At 41.1% G+C, this 22,197-nt stretch overlaps 2 protein-coding genes across 2 annotated transcripts in view; both read left to right on the forward strand.

The window, feature by feature from the left end:
• POLE2 (polymerase (DNA directed), epsilon 2, accessory subunit) overlaps positions 1-11,273 on the forward strand; it is a 37,477-nt gene extending 26,204 nt beyond the window's left edge. The window contains exons 16-19 of the mRNA XM_014542902.1: positions 2,073-2,181; positions 2,995-3,171; positions 5,140-5,207; positions 11,154-11,273. Coding sequence (XP_014398388.1) covers positions 2,073-2,181; positions 2,995-3,171; positions 5,140-5,207; positions 11,154-11,172 — 373 coding nt within the window. The 3' untranslated portion in view covers positions 11,173-11,273. The remainder of the gene's footprint in view (positions 1-2,072; positions 2,182-2,994; positions 3,172-5,139; positions 5,208-11,153) is intronic.
• A 9,752-nt stretch (positions 11,274-21,025) lies between these two features.
• DNAAF2 (dynein, axonemal, assembly factor 2) overlaps positions 21,026-22,197 on the forward strand; it is an 8,681-nt gene continuing 7,509 nt past the window's right edge. The window contains exon 1 of the mRNA XM_014542903.1: positions 21,026-22,190. Coding sequence (XP_014398389.1) covers positions 21,456-22,190 — 735 coding nt within the window. The 5' untranslated portion in view covers positions 21,026-21,455. The remainder of the gene's footprint in view (positions 22,191-22,197) is intronic.

Raw genomic sequence — 22,197 nt, forward strand, 5'->3', positions numbered from 1 at the left:
CTCTTTCCTCCTAGTTGTAGAACTTCCACTCAGCCAGCCTTCCTGTGGTTCTGGATGATGTCCGTTCCGTCTTTTAGTTGTATTTTTGAAGTGGTTGTTCGAGGCAGCAAACTCCGGTGTTTACCTATGCCGCCATCTTGGTTTCTCCTAATGGAGTTTTTTTTTTTTTTAATATTTTTTTATTGAGTTCAGAGAGGAAGGGAGAGGGAAAGAGAGATAGAAACATCAATGATGAGAGGGAATCATTGATCAGCTGTCTCGAGTCTACATGTGCCCTAACTGGGAATCAAATTGTGACCTCCTAGTTCATAGGTCGATACTCAACCACTGAGTCACCTCAGCCTGGAGATTTTAAAATAGATATTCTCATTACATACACATCCTTTTAAAAAAGTGACAATGGAAGAATGAAAAGATTACAAGTTTACTATTTGTGCCACTTACTGTGATCATTGGCTCTTCTGAGTGCATACCCACAGTCCTTGGTTCTCCTCTTTTCTGCCCACATTCACTCCTGCTGTGACCTTATCTATCCCCATGGCTTTAAATACCTATGTTTTGACAACTCCCACATTTATATATCCAGCTCAAACCTCCCAAACTTCAGCCTCACATATGCCTACTCATCATTTTCCCTTGGATGTCTAATAAACAACTCCAGACTGAACCTCTGATCTTCTTCCTCCCCTGTCAGGCCCCAACTTGTTCTGTAGCCTTCCTCATCAGAGTTCATGGGACTTTTATCCTTTCAGTTGCTCAGGCCCAAAACTTTGGGTTTCTCTCACATGCAGTTTTACAGGTGGTCCTTCAACCTTTTTAAGGAAGGCTTCAAAATATACCCAGTATTGGCTGCCTCTCTACAGCTTCATGCTTGTGACCCTCTGTCATCTGCTAGCCGGGGTTACTGTAATAGCCTTCTGGTTGGTCTCTAGCTTCTACCCCTACCCTTCTGTAGTCTATTCTTAACACTATGTTAGAGGATCCTTTAAAATGTAAGGCCCCTTACTGATCCTAAAAGATGGGACACCTCATGTCATACAGTAACAGCCAATATCCTTGCGATGGTAGTCAGGCCCTGTATGAAATGCCTCTGATTTCCTCTCCTACTTTTCCTCCTCATTTATTCTGGTCATTACAGCTTTTTTTTTTTTTTTTTCTGTTCATCAGATGTGCCAAGCATGCTACATCTTTTTTTTTTTTTTTTTATATTTTTATTGCTTAAATTATTACAAAGAGTATTACATGTTTCTCCTTTTTTCCCCCCGCCCTTGACAATCCCCTGGCCGCCAATGGTTATGCTTATATGCAAGCATGCTACATCTTAAAGCATCTGCTATACCTGTTCCATCTACCTGCCATGTTCTTCCTCTATCTGCCTCTCTCACTTCTTCAAGTCTGTGCTCAAATCAAACTGCATTATGAGCCTACCTGTTCTGATCCTCTTCTTTCATACTCCAGCCTTCTAGACCTCTCTCCCCACAAATGTTCCACTTGACCTTTTTCTTTTTCCCATGCATGTAATCATCTTCCAACATACTGTATAATTATCATGTTTATTGTTTTTTTCTCTGATCACCCTCTTCTCATTAGAATGTAAACTCCATGAGGACTGGGATCCTTTTGTTTTGTTCACTCATTCCTAGAATAGTTCAGTACACATATTAAGAGCTCAATAAATTACTGTCTAATGAATGGACAAATAGATAAATTCTGATTGAATTTTTGCTGTGGTAAACAATGGAAAGTGGGAATGATTTTGTATTATAAAACCATTTGCCTGCCCAAACCGGTTTGGCTCAGTGGATAGAGCGTCGGCCTGCGGACTGAAAGGTCCCAGGTTCGATTCCGGTCAAGGGCATGTACCTTGGTTGTGGGCACATCCCCAGTAGGAGGTGTGCAGGAGGCAGCTGATTGATGTTTCTCTCTCATCAATGTTTCTTACTCTCTATCCCTCTCCCTTCCTCTCTGTAAAAAGCCAATAAAATATATTTTTTTAAAAAACCCATTTGCCTTTTAAATTACCTCATATTTTTTTCTGATGAAGTCAAATTCAACTACTATTTTTATTTCAGAATTCAGTATTGTACACAAGAAATTATTGTCTTTCGTGAAGACTTAGTGAATAAAATGTGCAGAAACTGTGTCCGTTTTCCTAGTAGCAATTTGGATATTCCTAATCATGTAAGTTCACAGTCTTCTTTATAAAACTATTACATGTTGCGTCACGTAAAATTTTGTTAAGCCACTTGATAATTTACCCTCTAATGTTTATATAAATTATGGTTATAATCTGAACATACTTTTGTCAGTAAGTTAATATTTGTTAGTAATCAGTGTTTCTCAACTTTCTCACTGAAATATCTCCTAATGGGTGGAGGAAAACCCAGAAGCAGCAGGAAATTTCACTGAAGCTTCCTTGTTTTGTCCTAAAACTCATAAATCTTACATTGTACTTCAAAATATATGTGTATGTGTTTTAATAAAATGTTCATGTTTACTAAGTATTTCCTGTGATATCACAGAAGGATGTGTAGGGCTTATCTTGTAGCTTCAAGGTTCCATGATACATGTACCCCCTTTTCAGAAGTTATGAAAATAGATCATACAGAGCATTTTCTATATTTATTTTATAATAGCTAAAGCTTATATAGGCTAAATATCTATTCTTGGCATTGCTCAAGCTATGAATTATTTTTAGTTGAACAGAATTACTAAATGAGTTTATTATAAAGTATACTAGTAAGTACAGTTGCTCCAATTTGACTATTGGGGGATTGGATTTTACAGTAAATTATATTAAATGAAAACTCAAAAATTTTTCCTAAACTATAGGATAGTCAATCTCATTTCATCTCTGTGTTTCCCATAGCTCTGTAATTCAGAGTTCTAATTGTTTCTCAAATTTTCTTATTCTTTTTGGTAACTAATTTGAAATTGTTGGTTGTTTTAACTTTTACAAATGAACTAAAGTTTGTTTTGTATCATTGTTTTTAGTTTGTGAAGACTATCTTATCCCAAGGACACCTGACTCCTCTACCCCTCTATGTCTGCCCAGTGTACTGGGCATATGACTATGCTTTGAGAGTGTACCCTTTGCCTGATCTACTTGTCATCGCAGACAAATATGATCCTTTCACTTTGACCAATACTGAATGCCTCTGCATAAACCCAGTAAGAATGTAGTTAACATTATATAGTCATAGTTTGTCAAGATTAGAGTGTTATTTCTTTAAATTTAAAATGTGTATTTAAAAATATTACTGTTAGAGTAAAAATATACTATTAATGAAACACTGAATTAGTTTGGTATATACTGAAAGTTCTTGAACCTTCAGTATTGCATGTGACTATAAAGTAATGTGATTTTTTTCTAAAATATATATATATACACCAAAGCTTATAAATCCAAATGAATATTTTCTCTTCAAAGTAACTTACCTTGGGATTCCTTTCAGGGAATTGCTTTCAAAGCCTGTATCCATTCTCTTTAAACATATAAATGGTACTTACCCTTTAAGGAGGATTTTGATTTTTAGAAGTTGCCCAAGTCCCCAAAATCTAAACCTGATAAATGTGGAAATTCTTATTGAGACACATTTTATTACTTCGTTTTTTATGCAGAACCTTGAAATTGCTTCAGAATCTTGAAGTTGCTTCAGAATTTCGGCAGAAGTATGATTGACTTTAAATTTAGGGAATACAGACTGCATAAACATTGTGGTTGATATCAAAATGTCTCCACTAGAGGCTTTATGCTCTGTATGCTTCCTTAATTCTGGTGAATTTTATACCTTAATACAGTGGTTTTCAACCTTCCTAATGCCGCGACCCTTTAATACAGTTCCTCATGTTGTGGTGACCCCCAATTTCATTGTTACAAATTGAACATAATTAAAGCATAGTGATTAATCACAAAAACAATATGTAATTATATATGTGTTTTCCGATGGTCTTAGGCGACCTCTGTGAAAGGGTCGTTCGACCCCCAAGGAGGTTGCGACCCACAGGTTGAGAACCGCTGCCTTAATACTTTTTGTTTCATTTAGGTCATTACTAGAAACATCGCGCCTTCCTATTGGTTACTGCTTCCTCAAACACACACTTACTGTGCCCGCCTCCCAGGGCGCCTCATCACAGAACTGTTGACATTTTGAACCAAGTCTTTGTTGTGGAGCTCTGTCCTGTGCACTGTAGGGTATTTAGCAGGATCCCTGATTCAATCCACTGGATGCAAGTAGCAGCCCCCAATTTATAACAATCAAAAATGTCTGAGGATATTCGACAAATGTGCCCTGGGGGGCAAAATTGTCCATGGTTGAAAACTACTCTAAGGATGAGCATAATCAACTGATTTTATTTTATTGTTTGAAATTTGTGGCCTGATTTTTGTAGATTATTCACAATTTAATATTCTTTAACAGAGGCTATATCCTTATTTAAATCGAATAGTTTGGGTATTCTCATAATTAATGCTTTATTTGAAAATGCCTTATTTCTGAATTTTTCCTCCTTTTCATCCTGTAGGTGAATAAACCACTTTCTACCATAATTACATCTTTTTTACCTTATTTATACCTTTTGGGTCCAAAACTTGCCTTTGACATTGCTTCATCCCTTCTTAATACTTATGTACATTAATGAATGCCTGCAATTGGCATGGCAATGGGCCAGGGACACAAAGACTGAAAGGACAGAGTCTCTACCCTAGTTTAGTAGTGGACAGACATCTGTATGTGTGTTCAGTTGCTTTGAGGGCATGTTGAAGGGCCATGAAACCCAGATTTTCACTGGGGAGAGGGATAGGAAAAATTTCTTAAAGATTCTGGGTGTCTTATATGCATCTTTAACATCACACAGTACTGTTTAGTCCTTATACTAAGTAGAGCCACTCCTACTTATATTTCCAGTCACACCTGTTAGCATAAGATGGTCGAGCCAACTTGAAAGATGTTTGCTTTAAGTGTAGATATTTTATAGTAATATCTTCTCTCTGTGTAAAGATCAAGCAAAAATCTGTCACATCACTTTATAGTCACATGTTATAACTTTTAAAGTCATGATGACCAAGGAATTTGATTTTAAAAACAGGAATTTTTCTATAAATGAGTATTCATTTACAGACATTTTTTCCCCCCAAAGGGCTCTTTTCCAAGAAGTGGATTTTCATTCAAAGTTTTTTATCCTTCCAACAAGACAGTAGAAGATAGGTAAGTGTGCCCACAGAAACTGGCAGAACAAGCTGTTTCTTAGTGCTATATTGCTAAAGACCAAACGTTCTGTAGGTGTGTTGAGGTTTTTAAAAATGTCTGCAGTGACCTATTGGAAATGTTCTAGGCTGAAGTTATTGTGGTCAGGCTGTGTGACATAGAATATTATGTATTTGATGGCATGTTTGTGATGATATAGATCAAGCATTGTTTTCTCAGGGAAATCTTGGACCAGCTATGGAGGTGGGCTAGTTTTCTCACAGTCTGACTTCTAATAATGTTCATATTATTCTGAGAGCACAGTCCTGCCCTCCACATGGTTGAGTCTCAAAACCTAGGTAATCTGTCTTAAATTGGCAGCAAAGAATTTGGAAGGAGCTGGGTGCAAGTGTGGTGATGGGCAGGGGTTGGAGTTGGGGGAAGGTCTTTTTTTAAATATATTTTTATTGATTTCAGAGAGAGGGAGAGAGATTGAAACATCAATGATGAGAAAGAATCATTGATTGGCCGCCTTTTGCATGCCCCCACTGGGGATCGAACCCGAAACCCAGGCATATGCCCTTGACCAGAATCGAATCCGGAACCGCCGCCCGCCCCCACCCCACCGCCCCTGTTCCGCAGGCCGATGCTCTATCCACTGAGCCAAACCGGCTAGGGCTGGGGGAAGGTCTTGAGGTAAAAAAGAGAATAATCACCTGGTGGGTAGTGGTTTTCCAAGGGTGATCTATAGATCACCTGCATCAGAGTCCTTGAGGATCCTTGTTAAAAATATATTGCCCTAGCTGGTTTGGCTCAGTGGATAGAGCGTTGGCCTGTGGACTGAAGAGTCTCAGGTTCGATTCTGGTCAAGGGCACATGCCTGGGTTGCAGGCTCAGTCCCCAGTAGGTGGCGTGCAGGAGGCAGCCAATCAATGATTCTCTCTCATTGATGTTTTCATCGTTCTCTCCTTCTCCCTTCCTCTCTGAAATCAATAAAAACATTTAAAAGAAAAAAAAAGTTAAGTTCTGGGATCCCATCACACATTTAGCAAATGGCTTGCTCTGTAGTTATAGGGCCCATAAATATGCATTTTGATGCTATGTCCCTTGTCAGGCATCCTAACATGTAATGTCAGTTAATCAAACATATTTTGAAAAAACTACACTTCCTGTTAAGAGCAAATAACCAGCCCTGGCTGGAGGTTTGACTGCTGATCAGGGCACATACCTAGGTTGCAGGTTTGATCACCCACTGGTTGGGGTGTGTACAGGGAGGTAGCCAATCGATGTTTTTTTTGTTTGTTTTCTCTCTCTCTCTCTCTCTCTCTCTCTCTCTCTCTCCCCTTTCTTTCTCTCTTCCTTTCATTCTAAGATCAATGAGAAACATATTCTCAGGTGAGGATTAAAAAATATAAAGGAACAAATAACCAAATAACTGTCCTCTAGTTTCTTGTTAGAGAATATAATTTTGAACACACAGTTCAATTGTAATTTTTGCAATTAACAAATATATTCAAATTAAAATTAATACAATCTCATGATACAAATTCAAACAATGCTTAAAAGTATAAAACTGAAAAAAAAATAGCTCTGTAATACCTCTGCTTTCTAACCCTGAACCCATGATTAACAGTTTCTTGTATATATTTCTTTAAAAAAAAATTGTGCATTGTTCTTTCTGCTCAATACTTATGGGTGATTGAAGTCCATTCAGTTTATGAGATATTATAAGTTTTATTCTTGGATTCATTCATTTGACATATATATGACTAGAGGCCCAGTACACGAAATCCATGCACTGGTAGGGTCCCTAGCGGCTGCTGGCCAGGGCCTCCCTCCCTTCCCCCGGCCACCTGCCAGCGCCAGGGCCTCCCTGCCTTCCCCTGGCCAGCCCGCCCCCTGGTCCAACTCCCAGAAGAACTCCAGTCGAGGGGACAATTTGCATACCACACTTTTATTATATAGGATTCTTAATATATTCCAAGCATTGCTTAGTTTTTGGAATATAACCAGATACTTGAATAAAGGTTTTTAATCCATAAGCCTGACATGTGTTAGACTTTACCTAGCCCACATTGAATCCTAGCTGGTTTGGTTCAGTGGATAGAGTGTCAGCCTGTGGACCAAAGGGTTCTGGGTTCGATTCTGGTCAAGGGCACATACCTCAGTTGCAGACTCCACCTTGGCTTGAGCCCTGGTTGGAGCACGTGCAGGAGGCAACTAATCGATATGTTTCTCTTACACCAATATTTCTTTTCTGGTTTGGTTAGAGTGTCAGCCTGTGGACCAAAGGGTTCTGGGTTCGATTCTGGTCAAGGGCACATACCTCAGTTGCAGAGTTGCAGACGGCTTGAGCCCTGGTTGGAGCACGTGCAGGAGGCAACTAATCGATATGTTTCTCTTACACCAATATTTCTTTTCTTTTTTTTTTATTAAATCTTTATTGTTCAGATTACATTTGTTCCTCTTTTTCCCCAATAGTCAGTCCATTCCCTTTCTATGTCCCTGATTCATTATAATCACCAGTTCATTCTGTACATCAGATTATTTATTCACTTGATTCTTAGATTCACTTGTTGATAGATGCATGTTTGTTGTTCACAATTTGTATCTTTACCTTTTTCTTCTTCCTCTTCTTAAAGGATACCTTTCAGCATTTCGTATAATACTGGTTTAGTGGTGATGAACTCCTTTAGCTTTTCCTTATCTGTGAAGCTCTTTATCTGACCTTCAATTCTGAATGATAGCTTTGCTGGATAAAGTAATCTTGGTTGTAGGTTCTTGGTATTCATCACTTTGAATATTTCTTGCCATTCCCTTCTGGCCTGCAAAGTTTCTGTTGAGAAATCAGCTGACAGTCGTATGGGTATTCCCTTGTAGGTAATTGAGTCTCTTTCTCTTGCTGCTTTTAAGATTCTCTCTTTGTCTTTTGCTCTTGGCATTTTAATTATGATGTGTCTTGGTGTGGTCCTCTTTGGATTCCTTTTGTTTGGGGTTCTCTGCGCTTCTTGGACCTGTAAGTCCATTTCTTTCACCAGGTGGGGGAAGTTTTCTGCCATTATTTCTTCAAATAGGTTTTCAATATCTTGCTGTCTCTCATCTTCTGGCACCCCAATTATTCTGATGTTTGTACGCTTGAAGCTGTCCCAGAGGCTCCTTACACTATCTTCGTATTTTCGGATTCTTTTTTCATTTTGCTTTTCCGGTTGGGTGTTTTTTGCTTCTTCGCATTTCAAATCTTTGGCTTGATTCTTGCGCTCCTCTGGTCTGCTATTGGGTGTCTGTATAATATTCTTTATTTCAGTCCGTGTATGCTTAATTTCTAGTTGGTTCTTTATCATAGCATCGAGGGTCTCATTAGTTTTCGTGACTCTCTCCTCAAGTTTATTGACAGCTTCTAGCACATTTTTGCAAGCCCTCAAAATTGCGATTTTTAGCTCTATATCCTCCATTTCTGTCATGTTTTTTTGTCTCCGCATTTTTTATGCTTTCTTGGTGCACCCCCTAGTGGTCTTTGTGCGCAGTCTTGTTCTAGTTGAGCCTTGATTGTTGTAGTTAATACTAGAGGGATTTGACCACCAGGCCGACTGGCTGTGTGAATCAGCTGTGTCTGCCGCGGAAAACTTCTGTCCTCTGGGGAGGTGCTAATCTAGCCTTTGCCTGCGGCGATCCGGCAAATGGCTCTGCGCAGGGCTTGGGCGGGGCGGGCTCAACAGGGCGGGCGGAGGGAGCCGTTATGGTGCCCTCAGTCCTGTTCCCAGAGGCTCTGCTTCTCAGAACCCCCGGAACCGCTGCAAACCTCGGAGGGAAAGCTGCCTTCCAACTGATGCCAGACACTCCCGCTTCTCCCGTTTGGGTCCGAGTCCCCAGCGATTCGCCCGTATCTGGAGCTCAGAGTCTGAGACTCCCCCCTGACCGAAAACGACAACCGCGCTCTCAGCCACCAGCCCGCTTTGCGCGCGCACCTCCGCACCTGAGTTTTTTCCACACTGCGCCTCCTCTGAGCCTCGGTGTGCTGTTATTTTTCCTTCTAGTTGAAGAGTCTCTCCTCAGCCAGCCTTCCTGTGGTTCTGGGTGATGTCCGTTCCGTCTTTTAGTTATATTTTTGAAGTGGTTGTTTGCGGCAGCAGTCTCCGGTGTTTACCTATGCCGCCATCTTGCTCCTCCCAGCTTACATCAATATTTCTGTCTTTCCTCTCCTCTCTCTTCCACTCTCTCTGAAAACCAATAGAAAAATATTGAGTGAGGATTTAAAAAAAATTTTTTTTTTAAAGAATTGATATGGTTGCTTTTAGGTAAGGGAACCAATCTTCTGAAGTCTCACCACTTTCTGTTGTCAACACCTGGATGCCCCCGAGGGCATTTGATTTTGTGACCTCAGGATTAAGTCACCTCTGAGGGTTGTCTACCTGGTGCATATTTTGTCCACCTTCCTATTGACTTTTACTGAACTGAGATTTGGTATAAAACTTATCCTCCTATGAGAACTAGTCCTGGGAACTTTCTTTAAACAGGTCTCAGAACAAGAGAATCTGTCTGTCCCAAGCAAAAGTTGGGTGTAGCCCTGGCTTCATCTTTTCTGACCTGTATTTTCACCTTACCTGAGTTTCCTCATTTTCTTACTTTTATCTTTTTACTAGAGGCCCGATGCACAAAATTTGTGCAAGGGCTTGGCTCTTGCAGCTAAGGCTTCGTCCGGAAGGTTATCCGGTCAAATTAGCATATTACGCTTTTATTATTATAGATTATATCTGTCTACAAACCATTTACTGTGTTTCAATGAGTTGGGATGTAAGCAAATTACCCACAATGGGAGATTAACTGATTTATTATGATAGCACAAGAAACTTCAGTTATGTTTCTTGTAATGTTCCCTGATTGCCATATAGAATTGTTTTGTGTTCTAAGCTCTTCGTACAGATTTCTGTGGTAGTTCTTAACAGTGTAGTATAAGTCACTTATGTGCCTATCCCTCTTTAAAATTTCTAGCACAGTAGTACTTGACTTGCATTTTGTTGAGATAAAATAGTTGGTTCCTTTATCTTCTGTGGACTCAGATGCTGAAAATCTTGGCATAATATCTAAACTATAATTAGTATAAATAATTTGAGGAATCTTTTCAGTGCTGGATCAAACAGATGCATGTTTATTTTTGAGAGAATGAAAAATTTTCAAGATATAGTGGAATAATTTGGTCTTCCTGCTATTTAGCTTCTCCTCAGAATAAATCTTTTGTTAGAATATTTGTGAAATCATATTGTAGAGTTAGCATCAAAATGTAGTGAAAGTAGATAAGCTTAACTATTTCAATGAGTACTGTCAAATATAGTTGTTTTACTTTAAAATACAATATTGTTGATGTCGTAGAGAAATACTCTCACACTTGATCAGAATAAAAAATGGTAAAAACTTTTATGGAGGGCAATCTGACAAGATTTCTTAAGACCTAACCTGCATATACCAGCAATTCCATTTCTAGGAATTTGTCCTACAGATTATACTTGGGCATATGCATAAAAAAAGGTACAACCATTTTTTATGTAGTTTTTAGACTAGCAAAACAAACATTTAAATACATATCCATTTAAATGTATATGCTTATTTAGAAGTTTCCTAACTTAGATTTTAAAGCATTCAAGGGATTAGTTTCAAAAATTATAAATATATTTACTAATTGAAAAAAGTATAGTGTTCATAGTATTCTACCACTTATGTGTTTTTATAGCACATACCCCCCCCCCATGCATATATATGATTAGATGATATTTATAAGGATATATTTTATAAGGCTATACAATTGCTTCTGGGAGCAGAAATAGTGTGAGAGACTGACATATTTTTCCAGCACCTTTTCAATTTGGAACAATATGAATGTTTTTTAATTTAATTAACAAAACCTAAATATTAAGACATGTACAATAACTAGATTTCTAAAATGTTTCATTTTATGAATATTTCTATTTTCAGCAAACTTCAAGGTTTTTGAGATTCTTGAATACCATCGAAGAAACAAAACTCAATTTTCTGCTTAATTTTATATTTCATGTAACTTTGATATTCGGTTACAATAAAATTATGGTAAACTTTAGAATGTTTAAATTTATATTTTATGAGATTTTGATATTGTTATAATAAACATGATGGTATCCTTTACAGGTTTTATAGGAAAAATATTTTCTAATCTTTTAAGAAAAATAAGAAAATATGTATAAAGATGTAATCTAGTTATACATTTGTACCTAAAAACTGACCTTTTATTATTTCTATACTGGTTATATGCTAATGTTCATTTTAAGAAAAACAGATATTTAAACATTTTTGAATCATTATTTTAGTTTAACTTAAGTTTTTATCACCATAAGAGTCCTTAGAGTATGTCTGACAATTTTGAAACTATTTAAATTCCAAGTCACAGAATTTATTCTAATGACTAGAGGCCCAGTGCACGAAAATTCATGCACTGGGGGGTGTCCCCCAGCCCGGCCTGCCCCCTCTCACAGTCCAGGAGCTCTCGGGGGACGTCCTCCTCTGTGGGAGGTGACCAGGCCGATCAGGGGAAGGCACCACCCCATCACCCTGCTGCTGCTGCCACTGCCAGCCGCCGCAGCTGCTGGCCCTCAGCCCTTGCTTCTTAGTGCTGGCCCCGTCCCCCGCCCATTGGTGGGTGGGGGGCGATCTGGGGCCAGGCCGGCTGTGGGAGGGGCTGTGGGAGGTTGTGGCACAGCAGGTTGCACCCCGTCCAGCCTCTGTGGAGGTGTGGCGCTGGGACCGGGCTCGCTCCGCTGCCTCTGTGGCTGCCTCTGCAGAAGGGGCGGCACTGGGACAGGGACCATGCAGCCCCCTCTCCCACTGCCTCTCCTATGCCACCTCTGCAGACTGGGCCACAGCGCCGGCCTTCTTGCGCAGCACAGGCCTTCTCCCTCCTCCCGCATCACCACCTTCTCCCATGGCCTCTGCAAAAGGGACTGCGGTGCCGGACAGGCCCCGTGCCGCAGCCTCTCCCGTGCTGCCGGCCCTTGGCCCTTGTTGCTGCTGTGGCTTTGTCTGGAAGGACATCCAGAAGGACGTCTGGTCTAATTAGCATATTACCCTTTTATTAGTATGGATAGTTGAAAACCTTTGTTTCAGGATATTACTGTGATATTCATTGCATAATTATCTTTTGGCACTGGAAATTTAAAAACACAGTTCCCTTAGTTTTTACATTTAGAAGACATGTTTACTTTGAAGCAGCATGTTTTGCCATATCGGCTGTAATCACTCAACACTATTCCCTTACTTTTAGTTTATGGTGTTACAACAATAGCCCAGAAATAAATCTGAATGACAGGAAGTTAGAGGACAAAGGGTGTTTCAAATTTAGAGTAACCTAAATATTATGAAGAGGCTGAAGATACTTTTCCTGGAAATGCGCTTTTTGGGGAAAAGATAGTGATAAAAAAAAAACCAAAAATGACATTAAAGGGAAAATTCCTCAAGAAAATTTAATGTGAATGTGGTAAGTGAATCAGCAGTTAAGAATGAAGTGGTAATTTGAGATGTGGTTTGAGGATGGAAAATTCAGGGAGAATGTTAGAAGAGGCCTGATATTAGAAAAATAAGATTTAACTTTAATTTCAAGTAGCCTAGAAAAATGGAAGTTAAAGTGAAATCAAGCCCTAGCAGGTTTGGCTCAGTGGACAGAGCATCAGCCTGTGGACTGAAAGGTCCCGGGTTTGATTCTGGTCAAGGGCAAGTACCTCGGTTGCAGGCTCTTCCCTGGCCTGGGCCCTGGTCAAGAAAAAATATCCTTGAGTGAGGAATTTTTTTTTAAAAAAGTGAAATCAAGGCATAAGTTCAAAAGTTACTAATTACTTGGGGAAAAGTTGTAATTTGGGCCTTGAAAGTGGTAGTGAAATAGACACAAGGTTGATGGTCCAGTTATGAGAACCACAGAACTAAATATGAAAGATGATGGGTAGAAAGTTATAAGTGTAAACTGGGTACAAGGTGTCCCCACATTAACTCATTCATTTGGCAGATAATTGCTTCCATATATAAAGATGAGCTATTTGAGACTTTTTCAGGAACACAGTTAATGGTAGAAAGATAGGGTGTATTTAGGAGTTAGCAATGTGAAATGAGATGAAGCAAAACAATTATTTAAGAGCAGAGAAGTTGCCAGAACCAGGCAGTAAGTATCGGAATAAGACAAGACAGGAACTAGAACCAGGTGGGGATCAGCATCATCCAGAAATGAAAAGGAAGCAGAGGTCTCAATGATGCGGCAGTGGAGGAGCAGCTCTGAAAGAGTCTCCTGGGCTTCTGCTGCAGGTAAAAACAGAGGTGGTGTGCTCCCTCACTTGGTGTTTAATCAGCTGAAGCAGGCTGATCTCACTGCAGAAATCTGGGTATGAGAGGCATTTTCAGGTGATGGTGTGCCTCAGAGCAGGGGCCAGGTAGATCGCACAAGACAGATATGGGTGAGATTTCTCTAGGGCAGCCGTGGGCAAACTATGGCCCACGGGCCGGATCCGGCCCGTTTGAAATGAATAAAACTAAAAATAAAAAAGACCATACCCTTTTATGTAATGATGTTTACTTTGAATTTATATTAGTTCACACAAACACTCCATCCATGCTTTTGTTCCGGCCCTCCGGTCCAGTTTAAGAACCCATTGTGGCCCTCGAGTCAAAAAGTTTGCCCACCCCTGCTCTAGGGCGAGAAAAGCAATACTTGGTCTCTGTGTAGGGAAACCACAGAAAGTGCCTGGAACTGTACAGACGAGCTCCCAGTTGCTTGTCAGTAGGTGTCAGACCATCTACTCTGGATCTCTATTCCCAATAGAGTTGGCATGCAATATTTGTGGGGGGATAAAATAAAGTAGGTTGGACTAAGGGGTTAATAACTGATAATGGCTTTAATACCCAGTCCATCTCCCATGAAAGGCATTCGTATTTTAATAAGGATAGCCTTTCCTTAAGGGATGAATTTTAGGCAAAAGATCATTTGTTTGGGGCATAGGAGCTTCTCAACTCCACATTTTCTCCTAAAGAGCTGTTGGGAAAGGGACTGCCACATAGTAAGAAATTTGGGAAGGTGGAGGGCATGGATCCTTAGAAAATCTAATGAAAACTAAGGTCCCTCAGAAAAATCAGCATGAGCCTACCCTCACTTACAATTTCACATATAATTTCAGAGGGCTCAGGAACTCTGAAGGCCATTCTCATTCCCAAACAGGTGTGGTCTGTTGTCATGTGTTCAATTTAGGGCTCATTTGGAAATATCATTAAGATGAAACTTGTCCAGTATTTTGAAGTTAACAAAGGTACCAAAATAAACTGAAACCAATCATTGGGTATGTTCACTGACATCAGGGTTATAACAGAAATACATCCCCAGCCCTAGCTGGTTTGGCTCAGTGGATAGAGCATCGGCCTGAAGACTAAAGGGTTCCAGATTCAATTCGGGTCAAGGACACATGTCCAGGTTGCAGACTCGATCCCTAGTAGGGGGCGTGCAGGAGGCAGCCAATCAATGATTCTCTCTCATCATTGATGTTTCTCTTTCTTCCTCTCCCTCTCTGAAATCAATAAAATATTTAAAAAAAGAAGAAAATACATCCTCCACATGCTTTAAAGATCTAGAATTCATCTTTATGCCTCAAAACCATTTCAGATGTAAATCTAAGACCTAAATTGTAGGGTATTTTTTAAAAATCCATTTTTATTGACTTTAGAGAGGAAGAGAGAAACATCAATGATGTGAGGATCATTGATCAGCTGCTTCTGCCCCACACAGTGGATTAAGCCCAAAACCCAGGCATGTACCCTGACAGAAAATCGAACTGCAACCTCCTGGTTCATAGGTTGATGCTCAACCACTGAGTTATGCCGGCTGGGCTAAGCCAGAGTTTTTGCTCATTGTGCAGAGATGTCTCAGATTCATCATTCATTTTAATCCAAATCTTAGCTATTCTTCTTTCCCAAGGTGAGGTAATCATAACACCTTTCAGAAAATGTCCCTGGAGATCGAGCAAACAACCTGGGCATGTGCCCTTGACCAGAATTGAACCCGGGACCCTTCAGTCCGCAGGCCAACACTCTATCCACTCACTGAGCCAAACCAGCTAGGGCTGGCCTTTAAACATTTTATTAAACAAGTTCATAATAGAAAAATTAGGAAATACAAATAATCATAAAGAAAAAAATTCTAAAGACCTACATTTCCACCATCAGAGATAATCTGTTAATATTCTGGTATAGATCCTTTCAGATTTTTCTCTATGCATACATTTTTTCCTCTAAACATATTTTAGGGATGCCTGTCCGGTGTAGCTCAGTGGCTGAGCGTCAACCTCTGAACCAGGGGGTCACGGTTCAATTCCTGTTCAGGGCACATGCACGGGTTTCCAGCTCGATCCCCAGTGGGGGGCTTGCAGGAAACAGCCAATCAATGATTCTCTCTCATCAATGATGTTTCTATTTCTCCCTTCCTCTCTGAAATATATATTTTAAAAATACATATTTTAGGGATCATACTATGCACACTAAACTTGCCTTTTTTGTTGTTGTCAATCCTCACCCCAGGATATTTTTTCCATTGCTTTTCAGAGAGAGTGGAAAGGAGGGGGGAGAGAAACATCGATGTGAGAGAGACACATTGATTGGTTGCCTCTCCCATGTACTCTGACTGGGGATGGAATGGTGCAACTCAGGTAGGTCCCCTTGACTGAGAATAGAACCTGTGACCCTTCGGTGCATGGGCCAACGCTGTAACCACTGAGAAACACCGACCAGAGCTAAACTTGCCTTTTTCTTTACTATACTCATTCATCAAATACCTGAGTGATATTACAGGGGTGGGCAAAAGTAGGTTTACAGTTGCTCATATGGAAAAAGATATGCAGGTTATGATTATTACAGTAGTTTTACTAACTTAAAAGAATATCACAATGGCACAGTGCACTTAGGTATAATCTTGCATGTGCTCAAATTGCTGACCTTCATTATGTACATATCCTTGAGTCTCCCTGCTATACTCAAACATACTTTGGCACAGAGTTCTTTATAAACCTACTTTTGCCCATCCCTGTATATTCTATATACTAAGGAATCCAGTGGTAAACCAGAAAGGCAATATCCTCGCTTTCATGATGCTTACCTTCAGATGGGTGAGCCATACCCTAAAATAAATTACCAAATATGAACCAGGCTGAAAATAAAAATGATACGGGCAATTTTAGATGGGGCGCTGAAGGTGCGAGTCACTAAAGTGACAGTGAAGTTCTTTAGACTCAAGGACCCATGCACAGGCTGCACAGGAAAGATGAGTGTTCTGCCTCTGTGAAGTATAATGATCTAAGGGGAGACAATTCAGTGGTATGGAGTTTAGGGCTCAAGCATGATGAGCCTTGTAAACACAAGTAAGGAATTAGGATGTGAGTCTACTAGAAGGTGTTCAGCAGCTCTGGTTTCAAAAATTACTAAGGCTACTATGTGAAAAGATCGTAAAGAAGAGGTGAAGAGACCAGTCAGGAAACTATGGCATAAGTCTGCAATAGAGATGAGGGGGGCTCAGACCAGAAATGGAAAGAAGTGGATATATTTGGGGTGTGTAAGAAACAATAGGACTAGATAACTGAATGGCAGTGCAGGGCAGGGGAGAGAGGAATCAAGGCTTACACTTAGGTTTTAAGGTACTATTTACTGAGACTGGGGAATAACAATTTTGAGAAGGGGAAACCAGGATTTCTATTTGAGATGCCTATTAAACATCCAGATAGAGGTATCTAGTAGGCAGTGGCATGAGTGTAGGGCTCAGTGGTCAGGTAGGACTGGAGATAAAACATTGGGAGTCACTGGTCTCATTCCACATGAGATCCATGTGGGCAAATATTTTTTTTAAAGTACATTGAAAAACATTTAGCCCGGCCCTAGATGATTTGGCTCAGTGGACAGAGCATCAGCCAGTCCCGGGTTCAATTCAAGGGCACTTACCTCGATTGTAGGCTGGCTCCTCCCTGGTCAAGGCTCGTGCAGGAGGCAACCAATTGATGTGTTTCTCTCACATTGTTATTTCTCTCTTCACCTCTCTCTTCCACTCTCTCTGAAAATCAATAGGAAAATATTGAGTGAGGATTTAAAAAATTAAATTAAAAAAAATGAAAATGAAAGAAGGGGAAGGGGAGGAGAGGGGAGAAGTGGGGAGGGGAAAGAAGAGAGAGAGAGGAGAGGAGAGGAGAGAGAGAGAGAGAGAGAAAGGAAGAGACGTTTAGCCCGGCCGGTGTGGCTCAGCAGTTGAGCGTCAACCCAAGAACCAAGAGGTCACCAATTTGATTCCTGGTCAGGGCACCAGGTTTCCGGCTTGATTCCCAGTAGAGAGCATGCCCATCAATGATGTTTCTCTCTCATCAACGTTTCTATCTCTCTTCTTCTCTAAAATTCAATTAAAAAGCCAATATATTTAAATAAAAGCATTTGAAAAACGTTTAAAGTGAAGTATGATATCCTATATAATAAAAGGCTAATACGCAAATTGACTGAACGGTGGGATGACTGGTCGCTATGATGTGCACTGACCACCAGGGGGCAGACGCTCAACACAGGAGCTGCCCCCTGGTGGTCAGTATGATTCAGAAGCCCTAAGCCAGGCTCATGGCTGGCAAGCGGCGCTAAGGATGTCCTACTGCCAGCTTAGGCCCGCTCCCGCCCGACCCCCGTCAGTTGGACATCCCCAGAGGGCTCCCGGACTGCCAGAGGGTGCAGGCCTCTAGTACCTACATAAAAATCCCATGTCAGTGTACAATACAGCTTAATAAATTTTTACAAACTGCAAACCTTGTTATCAGAATTAAGAAATGGAATGTTACCCTCACCCCAGAAGCTCACTTCTCCTCTCCAATCACAACACTCCACTAGCCCTCAAAAGGACAGTTATGCCCTGGTGGCATGGCTCAATGGTTGAGCACTGACCTATGGACCAGGAGGTCACAGTTCGACTCCAGTTGGGGCACATGCATGGACTGCATAATAGAATGTATATATAAATAGAATGGCTTGACCCCCTGTGTGGGGCGTGCAGGAGGCAGCCGACTGGTGATTCTTTCTCATCACTTATGTTTCTATCTCTCCCTTCTTTGAATTCAATAAAAATATATTAAAAGCTTTTCTTTGCTTAGCTGGAGGACATTCTCAAGTAACTTCCTGAAAAAGAGGGTGTGTATGAGAGCCATGAGGAATACCCTTCAATCACAAGTCTTGCCTCAAGATGTTGCCATGGAGTATCAGATACAGAAAAATGACCTTGAGACTGGAGGCAGAATAAACTGGTGGTGATGCTTGGGTGTGACATACCTATGACCCCAAGAACCACTGGGATTACGTTGTCATTAAGACTTTCCCTTCACTCCATTCACCTGCCTAATCTTCAGCTATAGTCATGATATATTATGATCATTACCATTTTACTTTTATTACACAAATGAAAAAATTTTGCTGTTGAAACATTGGAACATACTCAAAACTAGTAACAAAATTATTAAAACCACCCACAACTCTACCACCTAGAGATGACTGCAGAGAATCTCTTGGGAGGTATTTCAATCCCTGGAAGTGAATGGCTGAGAAGATATAAGCGTCATTAAAACATATGGGCCTCCTCTTCCACCCCTGTGCTCTCTATTAATTCACTTGTAGAACATTCTACATTTTGCCATGGTTATTTGTTCAATAACTATTTATAAATTACTATTTACTACATATATGTGTGTGTGTCTGTGTGTGTGTGTGTATGTGTGTGTGTGTGTGTGTGTGTTTCTGTCTATAGATGTGAGTTGTGCAGGAAGACAGGAGGGGAAGGGAGTCAAGGGTGACGGGGCTGTGGCTGAGAGGAAGAGGTAAGACAACCACTAGCCTGACTTTTAACAGATTTTGCCAAGTTTTGTCTATTATATGAGAATCATACAGTATGTATTTTATATCTGGTTTCTCACATGTTAGTGATATTCATCCACATTGTTTCCTCATGTCCATTGTAAATATACACATTTTATATATCCATTCTATTATTGATAGGAATATGGGTAATTTCCACTATTTGTCTATTACAAATAATGCTGTTATGAATATACAAAATCTAGTCTATGTCTTTTGCTAGAAACAGAATTTCTTAGTCATAAGATACACATTATATTTAACAGCAATTTTCCATAGTGATTGACCCAATAGACACTTCCAGCATACAAATGTGCCAGTTGCTTTACATGTTTGGGGCATAATGATTTTGTTTTGTTCCAGTGCCTAGAACACTGCCATACTTACTTATCTACCTATACAATAGGTGCAACAGGTGTCCAATTCTGTTGAATGAATCTGAACATAAATGGCATTTAAAGCTGTGGGCTTGAATGAAATCGTCTGGGAAGAAGTATGATTAGAGAAGAAGGCTGATGAATAAGCCTTGGGTGACTCCTACATTTAGAGAACTGGCAGATGGGGAGCAAGTAGAGGAAGAAGAAAATGGGAGAGCATGAAATTCTGCAAACCAAGAAAAATGTGTTCCAAGGGGGCACAGTCAACCGCTTTGAATGCTGTCAAGAGATCATAAGATACAGCACGGAAAGGGTCAGGAGTTCTGTTTTTGGTCATTTCAAGCTTTAAGAATTTAAGCATTAAATCATTCAAGTGGAGACCTTAAATGGGCAACTGGCTATAGGAATTTGGAGTTTAGAACCTGCTATGTAAGTCTGGTATTTATGAGTGTAAATTTATTTGTGAAGGAAAGTGTAAATGGAGGAGATGGGGACCCAGCCTTGACGCATGATGCATTTCCACTTACAAGCTGAACAGAAGTAAACACCTGCAAAGCAGTGTTAAGTGTCTGGTAAGGTAGGAGAGAAGTCTGGAAAGTGTTTTGTTACTGAGATAATGACATCAATTGTGTGAAATGTTGGTGAGTTTCAACAAAATGAAAACAGGAAAATAATCACTGGATTTAACAACTACTAATTAGTAACTACTCTTGTCAATAGATACTCTTCTATAACATTACTTTGAGTGGCTGCAAAGAATCCCATTGTATGGCTGTACCAAAATCTGCTCAACCAGTCCCACTGTTGAATTCTTAGATTCTTCACGAACCTTTAGAGTTCTCTAGAGCATGTTTTAGGGTTGGAATTCTAGATCAAGTAAGTATAAACCTTTTATTTTTTATTTATTTTTTAAAATATATTTTTTATTAATTTCAGAGAGGAAGGAAGAGGGAGAGATAGAAACATTGATGATAGATATTTATTGATTAGCTGCCTCCTGCACACTCCCCACTGGGGATGGAGCCCGCAACCTGGGCATGTGCCCTTGACTAGAAAATTGAATCTGGGACTCTTTAGTTCACAGGTCGATGCTCTATCCACTGAGCCAAACTGGCTAGGGCTTAAAAGCTTTTTTTACAGCTACCAAACTATGCTCTAGAAAGGTTTTACTAAGTTCTACCATGACCCAAAGGATACAGTAATTGTAAAAACAAAAACAACTTTGCCATTTTGATAGGTGAAGTGGTATCTTATACTTGCATTTTTATTAATGAAGTCTTGTATGTTTGATCATTAGTTACTTATTAATAGCTTGCCCATATCTCTTGCCTCAAATGAGAGTTGTTACAGAGCAAACTGTATGGTAAAATATTCAGAAGATTACCTTAGCCGGTTTGGCTCAGTGGATAGAATGACCCCCTGCAGACTGAAGGGTCCTGGGCTCAATTCCAGGCCAAGGGCACATGCCTGGGTTGCAGGCTCGATCCCCTATAGGGGGAACGTGCTGGAGGCAGTCAATCAATGATTCCCTCTCATCATTGATGTTTCTCTCTCTCTCTCCGTCTCCCTTCTTCTCTGAAATAAAAAATACATTACAAAAAAATATTCAGAAGATTGAAATATGGGTTTAGTGAAGTGAAAAAAACATAAACAAAGGTATGAATCCCAGCTTGTGAATACACGAGCTGCATGACCCTGGTTAGGTAACTTCTCAGGTCCCATTTCTTTTCTGCGAAATGGGGATCAGTTCTGCCCTTAAGCGTTATGAACTATGTAGATGATATATATGCTGGAAATTATGACAATTATTATGATAGTTTTTCTAATGCAAAAGTAACTGTGCCGTGGCACAGGAATCTAAAATACAAAGACTGTAGAGTAGTTGGTTAGTTTGAAGCAACTGAGACGCTATTTCTGGCACTTCCACCATCCCACTCCAATTCTTTGCCTCCTCCTCCTGCGCGTGGGTGGCGTCACCATGGCAATAAGCACGCGGCCCAAGCACAATTCTCTGACAGTTGCTGACCTCGGCCGCTTACTGGCCTTGGGCCTGCGACTCCAAGGCGCGTCCCATTCTCTCAGGCGGCTGAGGAGCAGCATGGCCAAGGCGGCGGCCTCTTCGCCGCTGGAGGACTTGGATCTGAGCGGAGAGGAGGTCCAGCGGCTCACCTCCGCCTTTCAGGACCCCGAGTTCCGGCGAATGTTTTCCGAGTACGCCGAGGAGCTCACGGACCCCGAGAACCGGCGGCGCTACGAAGCGGAGATCACCGCGCTGGAGCGTGAGCGCGGAGTGGAGGTGCAATTCGTGCACCCGGAGCCCGGCCACGTGCTGCGCACTAGCCTGGACGGGGCGCGGCGCTGCTTCGTGAACGTGTGCAGCAACGCGCTGGTAGGTTCGCCCACCAGCCGGCCCGGCTCGGGCAGCGCGGCAGCCGGTAGCCAGTGGTCCCTGCCGTACAGCCTGGCGCCCGGCCGCGAGTACCCGGGGGGCCGTGGCACCCGCTACACGGTCTACGATGTGGTCTTCCACCCAGACGCGCTCGCGCTGGCCCGGCGCCACGAGCGCTTCCGCCAGATGCTGGACGCCACGGCCCTGGAGGCCGTGGAGAAGCAGTTCGGCGTGAAGCTGGACCACAGAAATGCCAAAACCCTGAAGATCAAGTACAAGGGAACTCCGGAGGCCGCTGTGCTACGCACGCCCCTGCCCGGGGGTGTCCCGG

The sequence above is a fragment of the Myotis brandtii genome, unplaced genomic scaffold (assembly GCF_000412655.1).
Source record: "Myotis brandtii unplaced genomic scaffold, ASM41265v1 scaffold315, whole genome shotgun sequence".
Classification (NCBI taxonomy): domain Eukaryota; kingdom Metazoa; phylum Chordata; class Mammalia; order Chiroptera; family Vespertilionidae; genus Myotis; species Myotis brandtii.